Here is a 14,793-nt window from a genome sequence, read left to right as displayed (position 1 = left end):
TTGTTCTACTAGTCAGTCTCTGCAAATGCATTGCGCACAGTTTTTAAATGGTGCAGGTATGCATGCATGTTGATATCGATAGTTCACCTGGATGCTGTTTCTCATTTCAGAGTGCCATTCCACTGGCACTTGCTGCTATGGTAATTATAGTTGTCCCATTGCTGTTGTAGGTGACCCATGGACCTCTTTCTGTTTGTATCACAGCTTGGTATGGCTCCTGCTCTGCGCAAGACTGCAAGAAACTACATAAGGTCATGAATGTAGAGCAAGCCAGCCTCCCAACCATTGACTCGGCAAAACAGTCAGCATAATTAAGGACCCCACACACCTTGGACTTACTCTCTTCCACCTTCTTCTGCTGGGAAAAATATACAAAATTCTGAGATCATGTACCAATCGACTCAAGAATAGCTTCTTCTCTGTTGCCTTCAAACTTTTGAATGGATCTACCTTGCATTAAGTTGATCTTTCTCTACACCCTAGCTATGATTGTAACACTGCATTCTGCACTTTCTCGTTTCCTTCTCTATGAAAGGTATGTTTTGTCTGTATAGCATGCAAGAAACAATACTTTTCACTGTATACTAATACATGTGATAATGATAAATCAAATCAAATCAGATCAGGGATTGGTGGAAAATCTCATCATTCATCAATGCTTAGAATCACACCAGCTGCACTTTCTTCCTGACCGGTCGATTTCTGTGAAGGAAAGCTTCACCAGTTGTCTGGATATCAATGTAGGAGATTCTCAGGGCAATTGTCCTTGACCCCACTACAGCCGTTTCATCCCATGTAAATGGTTGTGGACTCTTGGTTTGTACTCTTTGGAGTTTAGAAGGATGAAGGGGAATCTTATTGAAACTCATAGGATACTGGAAGGCCTGGATAAAGTGGATGTGGAGAGGGTGTTTCCACCAATAGGAAAAACTAGAACCAGAGGGCATAACTTCAGGCTAAAGGGATGATCCTTTAAAACAGAGATGTGGAAGAATTTCTTCGGCAAGAGTGGTGGCTCTGTGGAACTCTTTGCCTCAGAAAGCTGTGGAGGCCAGGTAATTGAATGTCTTTAAAACAGAGATAGATAGGTTCTTGATTAATAAGGGGATCGGGGTTAAAGGGGAAAGACAGGAGACTGGGGATGAGGAAAAATATCAGCTGTGATTGAATGGCAGAGCGGACTCGATGGGCCGAGTGGCCTAATTGTGCTCCTATGTCTTATGGTTTTATGGTAAATAATTGTCACTTGGATGTAGCCATAAATGCCAGACGTCTTTAGGATCAGACCACGGCAAACAAACAACTGTGTAAAAGAGAGGAACAGAGTAGAGAATGAGGAAAAAGGAGGAAATAAATGTAACAAAAAATAAACCACAAACACAAAGTGCTGGAAAACTCAGCACATTTAGCAGCATCCGTGAAGAAGGAAACAAAGTTAAGCTTTCAAGTCCAATATCACACTTCTTTGGTATATCGTTTTTATTTGGAACTGCTCAGGTGAATGTAAAAGATCCCAAGGCAGTATTTTGAAGCAGGGCAGGGGAATTATTTGCAGTGTCATCCCCAATATTTATCTCTTAATCATAAGTCAAAGATGCAAGAACGGATGGTCTGTTCATTTGCTGTTTTTGGGACTTTACTATGTGCATTCTGGCTGCCTTGTTTCCTACATTACATTTCATTTGTTATGTAGCACTTTGAGACATCTGGTGTGGTGCTTGTGAGAAACCCTATATAAATGCATGTCTTTCTTTCTTTTTATTTATCTAACAAATGCTGCTGGACATTACTGGCACCAACTTGAGTGCAGAGACATTTTGTCCTGATTTATGCAAATTAACAGTTGAATCAAATTACAGAAAGCCTATTCTAATCACTGAATTATATTGTGTTGTTTTCCCTATAGGATGGGGATGTGACTTCAGTCTCATCTGATGGATATTCTCAATTTGGATCCCAAATGTTCTTAAATCGTGATAAGCACGAAGGTACATTGTAATTTATTTTAATGTGTTCCAAATAAGGATTATGGAATTAATTTTAATTGAACAATAGCAGTGCGTTTTTATAACCTGAAAATCTGAAAACGCAATTTTAAAAAAAAATTCTATCCTTCCCCAACCTATCTCCCATTACCCTCCTGACGATGTCAATGCCTGGCTTCAACTGCACTACATTGTTATTCTTCAACAGTGAACATTAGCTCCCTATGGGGGTCATAGACAACCTTGATCTGCCCTCATCCAACATGTGAACATCTTCCAGCAGAGATCACCAGATAGATTACATCCTTTATAGGTCTGGGATCTCAACTGAATTGTGATTGAGAGTGGGAAATCTGAGTCAGTTTTTCAGGAATGCTGAGACCAATGGTAACTCCCCTGTGGCAAGTGCGAACAGCAAAGTAAACCTCCCCAAACCTCTCTTCAATATGGTCTAACTGCTTACTGAACTATTGAAGCCTTTGAATTTCTGATGTTAGACATATTTATGGCCTTTCTGAGTGTGGCAGTCGCTTAAATGTCAGGAGCTGAATTATGAGCTGGCTTGTGTGGTGAACTCCTGCACATTGGGAACTACATTAAGATTGCTTGAACTCATTTTAACAAGAGCTTTACAGTGAGAGATTCTAGATGGCCTCAATTTCAATATAGATCCCAGAGGGATAAGGGCATTTATTCCATCAGTAACTCCAGAAACTAGTGACTGGGCTGATGGAAGAATCATGTTGGTAATTTTCATACAAATGAAACAGCTGAGGCATTTTACAGAATCTATTAATGGATTTTTCATCCCATGTTCCATGCAGTGCTGTGGCATACGCTGAGATTTCAGTATACGTAATGTCCCTAAAATCATAGCATTAAAGAACATATCCATTTGTCTCACCTAATCCAGCAAGGCAGAAGAAGATGTGCGGGTTAGGTCGATTGGCCATGATAAATTGCCGCTTAGTGTTAGGGGGGCTAGCAGGGTAAATAAGTGGGGTTACAGGGATAAGCCCTGGGTGGGATTGTTGTCAGTGCAGGCTCAATGGGCCAAATGGCCTCCTTCTGCACTGTAGGGTTTCTATGACTGTAAGAGCAAAGACTCTGAGCTGTTGATTCACCTCTGAATCTGTCAGAATGATGGTCACTGACACAGTATTCCAAAGTTTTCCGAATTACCTGAGTGAAGCAATATAGTCAAAAATAAAGAGTTTCCAAATATGGAGATATCGTATTTCGGTTCCTCGTCTAAATTATTAACATATATTCTGAATACCTGGGGTCCTACTACTCATTCCTGCAGTACCCCACTAGTCACAGCCTGCAACTTGGGAAAAAAACCCATTTATTTTTACCCTTTGTCCCCTGTCCGCCAACCAGTCTTCTATCCATCTCAGTTCTCTTCCTCCAATCCCATGTGGTTTAATTTTACACCCTAATCTCTTATGTGAGATGTGTCGAAAGCCTTCCAAATTTCCAAATAAACCACATCCATTGGTTCCGCCTCATCAACTCTACTAGTTACATGCTTGAAGAATTCCAATAGATTTGTCAAGCATGATTTCCCTTTGCGCAGATCCATGCTGATTCTGACCTGCCACTGCTTTCCAAGTGCTCAGCTATTAATTCTTCTGTATTGGACTTTAGTATTTCCCCACTATTGGTGTCAGCCTGACATTGACATATAGTTCCTTGTTTGCTCTCTACCTCCCTTTTAAAATATTGGGGTTATATTAGCTACCCTCCAATCCATAGGAACTATCCAGAGTCTATAAAACCTTGGAAGATGATCACCAATGCTTCCATTATTTCTAGAGCCATTTCTTGGGATGTAGGTTATCAGGCCCTAGGAATTTATTGACCTTCAATCTCATAAATTTCCCCAACAGCATTTCCCTATTCCTACCAATTTCATTCAGTTCCTTCTTTTCACTAAATCCTGTGTTCCCCAAAATGTTTGGTACATGTTTGTGTCCTCCTTTACAAAAAAGTATGCATTAAGTTGGTCAGCTGTTTCTTTATCCCACATCATAAGCCCCGCAGCCTCTGACTGTAAGGGACCCACATTTGTCTACAATGATCTTTTTCTCTCCACATACCTATAGAAACTTTTACAGTTATTTTTATGTTTCCTGCAAGCTTACTCTTGTACTCTATTTCCCCCTTCTTAATCAATCAGTTTGTCTTCGTTTGAATTCTAAATTGCCCCCAACCCACTGGCCTGGGCGGCACAGTGGCACAGTGGTTAGCACTGCTGCCTCACAGCTCCAGGGACTTGGGTTCAATTCTTGGCTTGGGTCACTGTCTGTGGGGAGTCTGCACATTCTCCCCACGTCTGCGTGAGATTCCTTCAGGTGCTCTGGTTTCCTCCCACAGTTCAAAAGATGTGCTGGTTAGGTGCATTGGCTATGCTATTTTCTCCTCAGTGCACCCAAACTGTCACAGGCATCTAGGGGATTCTCACAATAACTTCATTGCAGTGTTAATGTAAGCCTACTAGTGACACTAATAAACTTAAACTTTGGGTCTGCTGTCTTTTTCTGGCCAATTTGAGTACCTTTCCCTTGGATTTAATACTAACTCCAGTTTCCCTTGTAAGCCATGGTTTGGCCACCTTTCCTCTTTTGCTTTTGCAGCAGACAGGAATGAATAATTGTTGTGGCTCACCCATATGCTTTTTGAATGTTTGCCTTTGCATATCCACCATCATCCCTTTAAGTAACATTCCCCAAGCCATCATAGCCAACTCATACCTCATACCATCATAGTCTCTTTTTATTTCTTGTTTATTTATTAATCACAAGTAGAACATAGAACATAGAACATTACAGCGCAGAACAGGCCCTTCGGCCCACGATGTTGCGCCAACCAGTTACAAAACAATGACCCACTAACCTAAACCAATCCCTTTTCGTCCATAAACCTATCCACGGATCTCTTAAACGCCCCCAAACTAGGCGCATTTACAACTGCAGCAGGCAGGGCATTCCAATCCCTCACCACCCTCTGGGTAAAGAACCTACCCCTGACATCCGTCCTATAACTACCCCCCCTTAATTTAAAGCCATGCCCCCTCGTGCTAGATTACTCCATCAGAGGAAAAAGGCTATTACTATCCACCCTATCTAAACCTCTAATCATCTTATATGTTTCAATAAGATCCCCTCTTAGCCATAGGTTTACATTAACATTGCAATGAAGTTACTGTGAAATTCCTCTAGTCGCCACACTCTGGCGCCAGTTCAGGTAACACTGAGGGAGAATTTAGCATGACCAATGCACCTAACCAGCCCATCTTTTTTGGAAGATGACCACCAATGCTTCCATTATTTCTAGAGCCATTTCCTTAAGTACTTTCGGATGTAGGTTATCAGGCCCTGGGAACTTATTGACCTTCAATCTCATAAATTTCCCCAACAGCATTTCCCTGTTCATACCAATTTCATTCAGTTCCTTCTTTTCACTAAATCCTGTGTTCCCCAAACTGTGGTAGGAAACCGGGGTACCTGGAGGAAACCCACGTGGGTAAGGGGAGAACATGCAGACCCCGCACAGAAGTGACCCAAGCTGAGATTTGAACCCATACCCCTGACATTGTGAAGCAACAGTGCTAACCACTGTGCCACTATGCCACCCCATACCTTTATACCTTTATTTAGCCTCAGGACACTAGCCTTAGAATCAACTGCACCATTCTCCATCTTGATGAAGAATTCTATCATGTTATGGTCGTTCATCTCCAAGAGGCCTCACACAATTAGATTGCCAATTATCCTTTTCTCATTACATAATACCCTGTCTAGGATGGCCTCTGCAGTCCTTGTTGAGTTATGTCTATCCATTGAAAACATCCTCATTGAGCTTTGTGGCTCCACTGAGCTAAATAGAACCATAGAACCATAGAACACTACAGCACAAAACAGGCCTTTTGGCCCTTCTTATCTGTGCCGAACTATTTTTCTGCCTAGTCTCACTGACCTGCACCTGGACCATATCCCTCCACACCCCTCTCATCCATGTACCTGTCCAAGTTTTTCTTAAATGTTAAAAGTGAGCCCGCATTCACCACTTCATCTGGCAGCTCATTCCACACTCCCACCACTCTCTGTGCAAAGAAGTCCCCCCTAATATTCCCACTTTTCCCCCTTCACCCTTGTCCTCTAGTTTTTTTCTCCTCTAGCCTCAGTGGAAAAAGTGCTTGCATTCTCTCTATCTATACCCATCATAATTTTATACACCTCTATCAAATCTCCCCTCATGCTTCTATATTCCAGGGAATAAAGTCCTAATCTATTCAACCTTTCTCTGTAAACTCAGTTTCTCAACTCCCGGCAACGTTCTTGTAAACCTTCTCTGCACTCTTTCAACCTTATTAATATCCTTCCTGTAATTAAGTGACCAAAACTGAGCACAATACTCTAAATTCGGCCTCACCGATGCTATGCACAACCTCACCATAACATTCCAAATGTGATAGATTCAGAACAGATCTAATGGTATGAGTCCTGCTGCATGCAAGCACGGAATGTTTCAGCATCTGTGGAATCACAAGTAGTAGAGAGCACTGTGCAACCATCAGTGAGCATCCTATTTCTGACCTTATCTAATGGTTCAAAATTGAATCAGCAGCAGCAGAGTTGTATTCAACTTCTTTGTTGGAGATGAGGACATCTTTGTCTTCATCACCAACTTCAAGCCAGGTGAACAATCCTGGTTCAATAAGGGGATTAGAAGAGCTGTACTAGAAAATGAGATGCAAAGCAACAGCACACAATTCTGCAAGCATGCTGAACAGCAAAAGCAGGGCTAAACAATCCCTAAATCAATGGATCAAATCAAGGCTGTGCAGCCCAATTGTATTACTAAGAGGAAGAGAAGGCTTGAAGAACATTCCCACCCTCAATGGTGAGGAGCCAAGCAGATGAATGCAAAAGAAGTTTGCAACATCTTCAGCCAGAATTGTCAAGTTGATGATCCATCTTAGCCTCCTCCTGAGGTCTCCAGCATCTGGTTGAAGCACTAACCTTCAACCACTTTTGACTTACCTCCTGTGTTATCAAGAAATGACTAAGTACTTTATTAACACAAAAGCTATAAGAGCTGAGAACACCCTGGATATAATGCTGAAGTGTGTGCCCCATAACTAGTCATGTGACAAATCAAGCTGTTCCAGTCAAGCTACAACATTGGCATCTACCTGACAATGTGGAAAATTTCCCAGGTACATTCTGTTCACAAAAGCAGAACTACTGTCATCCACTTGACTCAATTATGGCCCATCAGTCTACTCTCAATTACCCACCAATAATCATCTTTTAGGTTAAACATTTCCAACCAAAACAACATCTATCCTCTCGGGTAGAAGTAAAAGAACTGGTGGGACTATTTTGAAGAAGAGAAGGAGACTTATCCCCTGTACCCTGGCCAATACCTATCCCTTAATCCTGAAAACTGATTATCTGGTCATTCTCACATTACTGCTTCTGGGAGCTTGCTGTGCACTAATTGATTGCTGTTTTTCCTACATTACAAGAGTGACTACACTACACAATTACTATATTGGTTGTGAAGTGCTTTGGCCGTGAAAGGTAGTACATAAATCCAAGTCTCTCTCTTTTTTCATCAGTACTCAAGCTATTTTCTGCCAGAATCACTCAGTTCCTGGCCTCATTATATCCTTGGTTCAAACATGGACAGAAGAGCTGAATTCGAAAGATGAGGAGAAAGTGACTGCCCTTGACATCATGGCAGCATTTGATTGTGTATGAGATCAAGGAGCCTTTATAAAACTGAAGTCAATGAGGATGAGGGAAAGCCTTTCCACTCATTAGAGATATCTCTGGCAAAAAAAACACGGTTGTGACTGTTGGAGACCATTGATCCCAAACCCTAACTTCACCGTAGGTGTTCCTAAGGACAGTGCCTAAGACCCAACCACCTTCAGCTGTATCATCAAAGGCTTTCTCTCCATCATAAGGTCAGAAATAGGATGCTCACTGATGGTTGCACAGTGCTCTCTACTACTTGTGATTCCACAGATGCTGAAACATTCCATGCTTGCATGCAGCAAGACTGGACAAGATTCAGGTTTGGGTTGATAAGTAGGAAGTAACATCTGTGCTGCAGAAGTGCCATACAATGTCCAGTTTCAACATAAGAGAATGTAACCACATCACATTGCCATTCAATTGGATTATCATTATTGAAACCCCCTTTGATTGGAAACATAGCTGGACTAGCCATGTAAGTACTGTGGCTACAAAGGCAGATCAGACCCTGGGTATTCCAGAGTGAGTGACTCCATTCCTGACTCCCAAGGCCTCTCCTTCATCTACAAGGAAGAAGCCTTGAGCAATACTTTCTATTTCCCTGTATAAGTGCAGCTCCAACAACACTCAAGAACTTGACACCATATAGGACAAAGTCAATCTGCTTGATAGGCAAACCATCCATTAGCTGAAACATTCATTTGCTCCATCTCAGATACACTGTGGCAGCAGTGTGTAATATCTACAAGATACACAGCAGCACCTCACCAATGCTCCTTAGGCAACACCTTACAAACCCGTGACCTATACCAGCAAAGGCAGCATATGCATGCGAACAGTATCACCTGCAAGTTCCCCTCCAAGTTACATACTGTCCTGACTTGGAAATATATCACTGCTGCCTCATCGCTGCTTGGTCAAAAACCTAGAACTCTGTACTCAACAGCACTGTGGGTGTACCTTCCCACACAGAATGTCTCAGTTCAAGAAAGCAGCACCACATTCTCAAGGGTAATAAAGGCTGGCCTTGCGAGCAAAGCTCACACCCTGTAAATGATCAAATAGAAATTTAAAAAATAACTGCATGCAATTTATGACCTAAGTGTCAATCCTCACCATTTCATTAACTGTGGGAGATTTCAGTCCTTAATTCTATGATGACAGGGATAGTAATGCCAAATTTGCAGGTGGCTGCCTTAACTCTTTTTATCTTGAGGGCGTTTAATGTCTATGTTCTCTTTCACAAGGAATGTCCAAGACTGCTTCTTGGCCACTAAAGTTTCACACTATTGTATTTGCTCGTGAACCACTGTCAGACCATTCTCGCAGAAAGGAAATGTTACGATGAAGTTCAGATTCAAACTAGAATCATGTAGCAAATTAATGGTATGGTGAAAGGACATTTGAGGCGCTTAAATGGGTCAAGATGTTTTCTTTCCAGAATTCTTCCAGCACATTGTGCAGAATGAGAATATTCAGTTTTGTACTCCAAAAATCTGTTCAGCAAGTTGCTGAGGAAGAAGGTGAGACTGAAGCTGAAACCAGTGGAAGTGGGAAACAGTAGGCATGAAGCATTATCATAGTCAGCTTTAGGTTGGGATCTTATTAGTAGTTCCAGTTTATATTGTGCAACCAAATATGCTGACACCTTCTCTGAAAGTAAACCTTACTATGAAGACTCATGATCATGAGGATGTGTGACCAGAGGAGGACTGATGTCCATGGAACCTATCCTCTGCCAAAACCCAACACACTGGGAAAGAACTGGAGCATATCTGAGTGAAAATCTGTTGTTGCAATTAATTTGAGATCTTTTCAATTCATTTTTAAAAGGGGTCCTAATGGTAAGATTCCCTCTTTCAGTATTAATTTCAAGAAGTTAAATTAATGGAAATACTTTGTGCAACTAACATTTTAATTCACCAATTATAGAATGACTGTTAACTAACATAATTTTTTTGCAATTACTTTGAAATGGGGTGGGGGTATGTTGACCCCTACATATTTACGATGCATAAATTCCAACATTTGAAAGCTGACCTATCATATAACCCATTTTTTTTTTAGACTGCAGGAACTGCTGTCCCAGGAGATGCCTCTTAATCACATGTGTAATCTTGCTGATTCTTGGGGCATTGGCAGCTGTTTTAGCCTGTGCGATTATATTTGGAATACCACCCAAACAGCCACGTATGTAACCATAATACAAATGTGTTCAGCTTGTTTAAAATAAATATTGTTACATTAAGAATGATCACCTGGTAATGATTACAACATAGAATGCTCAGATGATATTAATCATGGGAGTGAAACTTGAGCAGCTTATTTCCCCTCCTCCACAGAGATTAGATACAGCTTTGAAAGCAATTTCTTTCCTGTACTATGTGGTACTTACTTTGTAGTTTCTTGCTGTTCTATTCTCGGTCCAACACTGGACAGTCTCATTGGTGGCAGTATGTGTAGGAAGTATGAAAATGTGAACTCATAATTAATAACTATTGAAAATCTTTGTTGGGAAGTTATCTGCCATATATGAGAGGTAAACTCCTAAGTTCAGAATCTAGCCTATGGTGAGGTATTGATGTAGCTGGGCTGACAGTAATGGGTTATAATGTGCCACATATCATGGTGTTTTATACATGTTCTTCCACTTAAGAGGCAAATCTTCATTGATCACTTGTGTCCCATACACTTACGAGTATGAACATCTGAAAGTGTTTTATTGTTGTTTTATAGCAGTTTTGGTGCATTGTGATGACTGGACTTGATAAATTACTTTTCTGTACACCTGCTATACAATTTATTCCACTTATTGCCATTTGTATAAGTTGCAATGAATTATAATTGTTATGATAACTTGCACTCTGCTTTTCAAAACCAAATTGGCATGGCACAACAAATTTGAAGATCTTCCTTTGTAGGGGTGGGATGGCAGTTCTCACTAAGCAGGGTCTCTCTGTAACCAAATCAATTTAAGAATACAAGAAATAGGAGCTCCACTCTTGTGCCTCTCACTCAAGATCGTAATGACTTCAATCAGTCCATTGTACTTAACTGGGAGCATCAGTTCCTCCGACACCACCAGAGGTAAACTGCTAACTGCTAGCACTCTGTGTATTGCTGTTAGAGTTGTAAATAAAGGGATGTTGGTGAAGGGACTTTTGCCTCCACAGACCTATTACAAAGACAATCATGTCTGATATTCAACATCAATTCTATTTCCTGCCTGCTCCCCATATAACTTGATTCCCTGAGTGAACAGAAAAATATCTTTTGATCTCAGTATTGGATATTCATCCAGCAGAAAGGACCTTTTTGGTAGCAATCAATAAAATAAAACAAAAACATACTCCAACAAATAAATCGAAGAAAAAAGTTTAATAAAAAAACGTCAATACTCCAACACTTGAGGCCATACCCCAGGCCATTCCAAACTCCCCACAATTCCCAACTGCTCTTACTTATACTGAGTCAACTGATCAACTGATCACCACTTCACTTTGTCATTGGTTACATAATCTATTGGGTCAGCTGATGAGGGAGCTTGAGGCTCCGAAAGCTAGTGCTGCCAAATAAACCTGTTGAACTTTAGCCTGCTGTTACCGTAGAACCATAGAAAATTACAGCTCAGAAACAGGCCTTTTGGCCGTTCTTGTCTGTGCCAAACCATTTTTTGCCTAGTCCCACTGACCTGCACTTGAACCATATCCCTCCACACCCCTTTCATCCATGAACCCATCCAAGTTTTTCTTAAACATTAAAAGTGACCCCACATTTACCACTTAATCCAGCAGCTCATTCTACACTCCCACCATTCCCCGTGTGAAGAACCCCCCCCTAATATTCCCTTTAAACTTTTCGCCTTTCACCCTTAACCCATGCCCTCTGGTTTTTTTCTCCTCTAGCCTCAGTGGAAAAAGCCTGCTTGCATTCACTCTATCTATACTCATCGAAATCTTATACCCTCTATCAAATCTCCCCTCATTCTTCTACGCTTCAGGGAATACAGTCCTAAGCTATTCAATCTCTCTCTGTATTGTGAGACTTCTTACTGTGCTTACCCCAGTCCAACACCAACATCTCGACATCAGCGCTGGTTTCACCCACAGTTAGCTCAATCTTGGCAAAGGGGTTGAAGACCGGCTGATCATCACAGCATGTTACCATTGGCCACATTATAAAAGATTCAATGTTATCATTGGTTACATTCTAACATTGGGTATATCCAACAATGGAGTACCCACAATCCTCTCGGGTAGACAATTCCAAATATTCACAAATATCAGAGTGAAGGCATTTCACCTTATCTCAGTCCTAAATGATCAATACAATCCTTAGGCTGTACCCCATGTTCTAGATTCCAGTGGATTCAACCTCTGTGTCTACCCTATCCAGGTAACACATTTATTGAGAGACTTTGGAAGTGTGTCTTTCCTATGTTGTAACTAATCAGCCTCTTGATTGGCATCCCATCACCGCCTGAAACATTCACTCCCTCCACCACCGATGCATGTGGCAGCACTGTGCACCATCTAATAGATACACTGCAGTGACTCACCAATAAGAACATAAGAAATAGGAGCAGGAGTAGGCCATCTAGCCCTTCGAGCCTGCCCCGCCATTCAATAAGATCATGGCTGATCTGAACTGGGTTAGTTTCACTTACCCGCCTGCTCCCCATAACCCTTAATTCCCTTATCGATCAGAAATCTATCTACCCGTGACTTAAACATATTCAACGAGGTAGCCCCCACCACTTCAATGAGCAGAGATTTACCACCCTCTGAGAGAAGAAGTTCCTCCTCAACTCTGTTCTAAACTACACCCCCCCCCTTATTTTGAGGCTGTGCCCCCTAGTTCTGCTTTCCTTTCTAAGTGGAAAGAATCTCTCTACCTCTACCCTATCTAGCCCCTTCATTATCTTGTAAGTCTCTATAAGATCCTCCTTCAGCCTTCTAAACTCCAACAAGTACAGGCCTAATCTACTCAATCTCTCCTCATAAGCTAACCCCCTCATCTTCGGTATCAACCTGGTGAACCTTCTCTGTACTCCCTCCAAGGCTAACATATCCTTTTGCAAATAAGGGAATCAAAACTGTACACAGTACTCCAGTTGCGGCCTCACCAGTACCCTGTACAGTTGCAGCAAGACCTCCCTGCTTTTATACTCTATCCCCCTCGCTATAAAGGCCAACGTTCCATTCGCCTTCTTGATCACCTGCTGCACCTGCAGACTGACCAAGACTTCTTCAACAGCACCTTTCAAAACCACAACCTCTATTGCCTAGAAGGACAAGGGCAGCAGATGCATAGGAACACCTGCACCTGCAAATTGCCTTTCAAGCCAAACACCCTCCTGACTGGGAACTATATTCCCATTCCTTCATTGTTGCTGGGCTCCGGAATCCCTTCCACAGAGAATTTCTGAAATTGATAAAGTGTTGGGGTAGCCTTGAGAAAGTGTCTCACAAAGTCTCTCTATTTCAAAAATCCTCTTCAGACCATGACAAGCAAGTGAACAGTAAAAGGTGTTTTGTCTTTAAATAGCATTTGAAATCCTCTGCAATAACTCGCTTATTCCCAATCAATTGGTCTCTATAAGGAGCGGGCAATTGATCAAGTTCTCTTCACCAAGATACTATGCAATTTCCTTAATGGCCACTAGCAAGCATTTCAAGTGGTAATCAGTTGCTTCATGATCTTACAAGCAGCCATTCCTAAAATGCGCTTCAAGCCCTTTGCCAAGATTGCATCTTGGACTAACTATGGGTGAAACCAACACTGATATGGAGATATCGGCGTTGGACTGGGGTGAGCACAGTAAGAAGTCTCACAACACCAGGTTAAAGTCCAACAGTTTTATTTGGCAGCACTAGCTTTCGGAGCCTCAAGCTCCTTCATCAGATGAGTGGGAGTTGTGTTCACAAACAGGGCATATGAAGACACAAACTCAATTTACAAGATAATGGTTGGAATGCGAGGCTAATGCCAGATCATCGACACGGATGCTATCATCTCACGTGAGAACACCATCCATCAGGTACATGATACATACTCCTGCGACTCAGCCAATGTTGTCTACCTGATACGCTGCAGGAAAGGATATCCCGAGGCATGGTACATTGGGGAGACCATGCTGATGTTACGACAACGAATGAATAAACACTGCTTGACAATCGCCAGGCAGGAATGTTCCCTTCCAGTCAGAGATCTACTTCAGCAGACACGGGTGCTCAGCCTCTGATCTTCGGGTAAGCATTCTCCAAAGCGGCGTTCACGACGCAGACAATGCAGAGTCACGGAGCAGGAACTAATAGCCAAGTTCCGCACACATGAGGACAGCCTCCTCATGAGGAGCGAAAAACTGCACGAGCCTCCTCAGAAGACAAACACAGGATGCAGCGGACAGAGTACCCTTTGTCATCCAGTACTTCCCTGGAGAGGAGAAGCTACAACATGTTCTCCAGAGCCTTCAACATGTCATCAATGAAGATGAACATCTCGCCAAGGCCATCCCCACATCCCCACTTCTTGCCTTCAAACAGTTGCACAATCTCAAACAGACCATTGTCCACAGCAAACTACCCAGCCCTCAGGAGACCAGTGACCATGACACCACACAACCCTGCCTCAGCAACCACTGCAAGATGTGCCAGATCATCAACACGGATGCCACCACCTCATGTGAGAATACCATCTACTAGGTACACGGAACATACACTTGCAACTCAGCCAACGTTGGCTAGCTGATATGCTGCAGGAAAGGATGTCCCGTGGCATGGTACATTAGGGAGACCATGCAGACACTATGACAACGGATGAATGAACACCGCTCAACAATCACCAGGCAAGAGTGTTCGCTTCCTGTTAGGGAACACTTCAGCGGTCACGGGCATTCGGTCTTTGATCTTTGGATAAGCGTTCTCCAGGGCAGCCTTCACAACACTCGACAGCACAGAGTCACTGAGCAGGGACTGATAGCCAAGTCCCGCATACGAGTATGGCCTCAACCAGGATCTTGGTTTCATGCCACACTA

The 14,793-nt window shown here is 42.3% G+C and overlaps 1 protein-coding gene across 2 annotated transcripts in view; it reads left to right on the top strand.

The window, feature by feature from the left end:
- The window catches only part of LOC145343210 (low-density lipoprotein receptor class A domain-containing protein 1-like), a 31,939-nt gene that overhangs the window by 8,627 nt on the left and 8,519 nt on the right, over window positions 1–14,793 (top strand). The window contains exons 1-3 of one of the 2 annotated variants that reach the window (XM_080189261.1): window positions 450–535; window positions 1,907–1,988; window positions 9,824–9,946. In XM_080189261.1, coding sequence (XP_080045387.1) covers window positions 1,961–1,988; window positions 9,824–9,946 — 151 coding nt within the window. In that variant the 5' untranslated portion in view covers window positions 450–535; window positions 1,907–1,960. Of the gene's footprint in view, window positions 1–449; window positions 536–1,906; window positions 1,989–9,823; window positions 9,947–14,793 lie in introns of those variants that run through there. The other variant, XM_080189260.1, reaches the window with a different exon arrangement.

The sequence above is a fragment of the Carcharhinus amblyrhynchos genome, chromosome 5 (assembly GCF_965287045.1).
Source record: "Carcharhinus amblyrhynchos chromosome 5, sCarAmb.v2.hapA, whole genome shotgun sequence".
Taxonomy (NCBI): Eukaryota; Metazoa; Chordata; class Chondrichthyes; order Carcharhiniformes; family Carcharhinidae; genus Carcharhinus; species Carcharhinus amblyrhynchos.
This window is presented reverse-complemented; position numbering and strand designations above follow the sequence as displayed.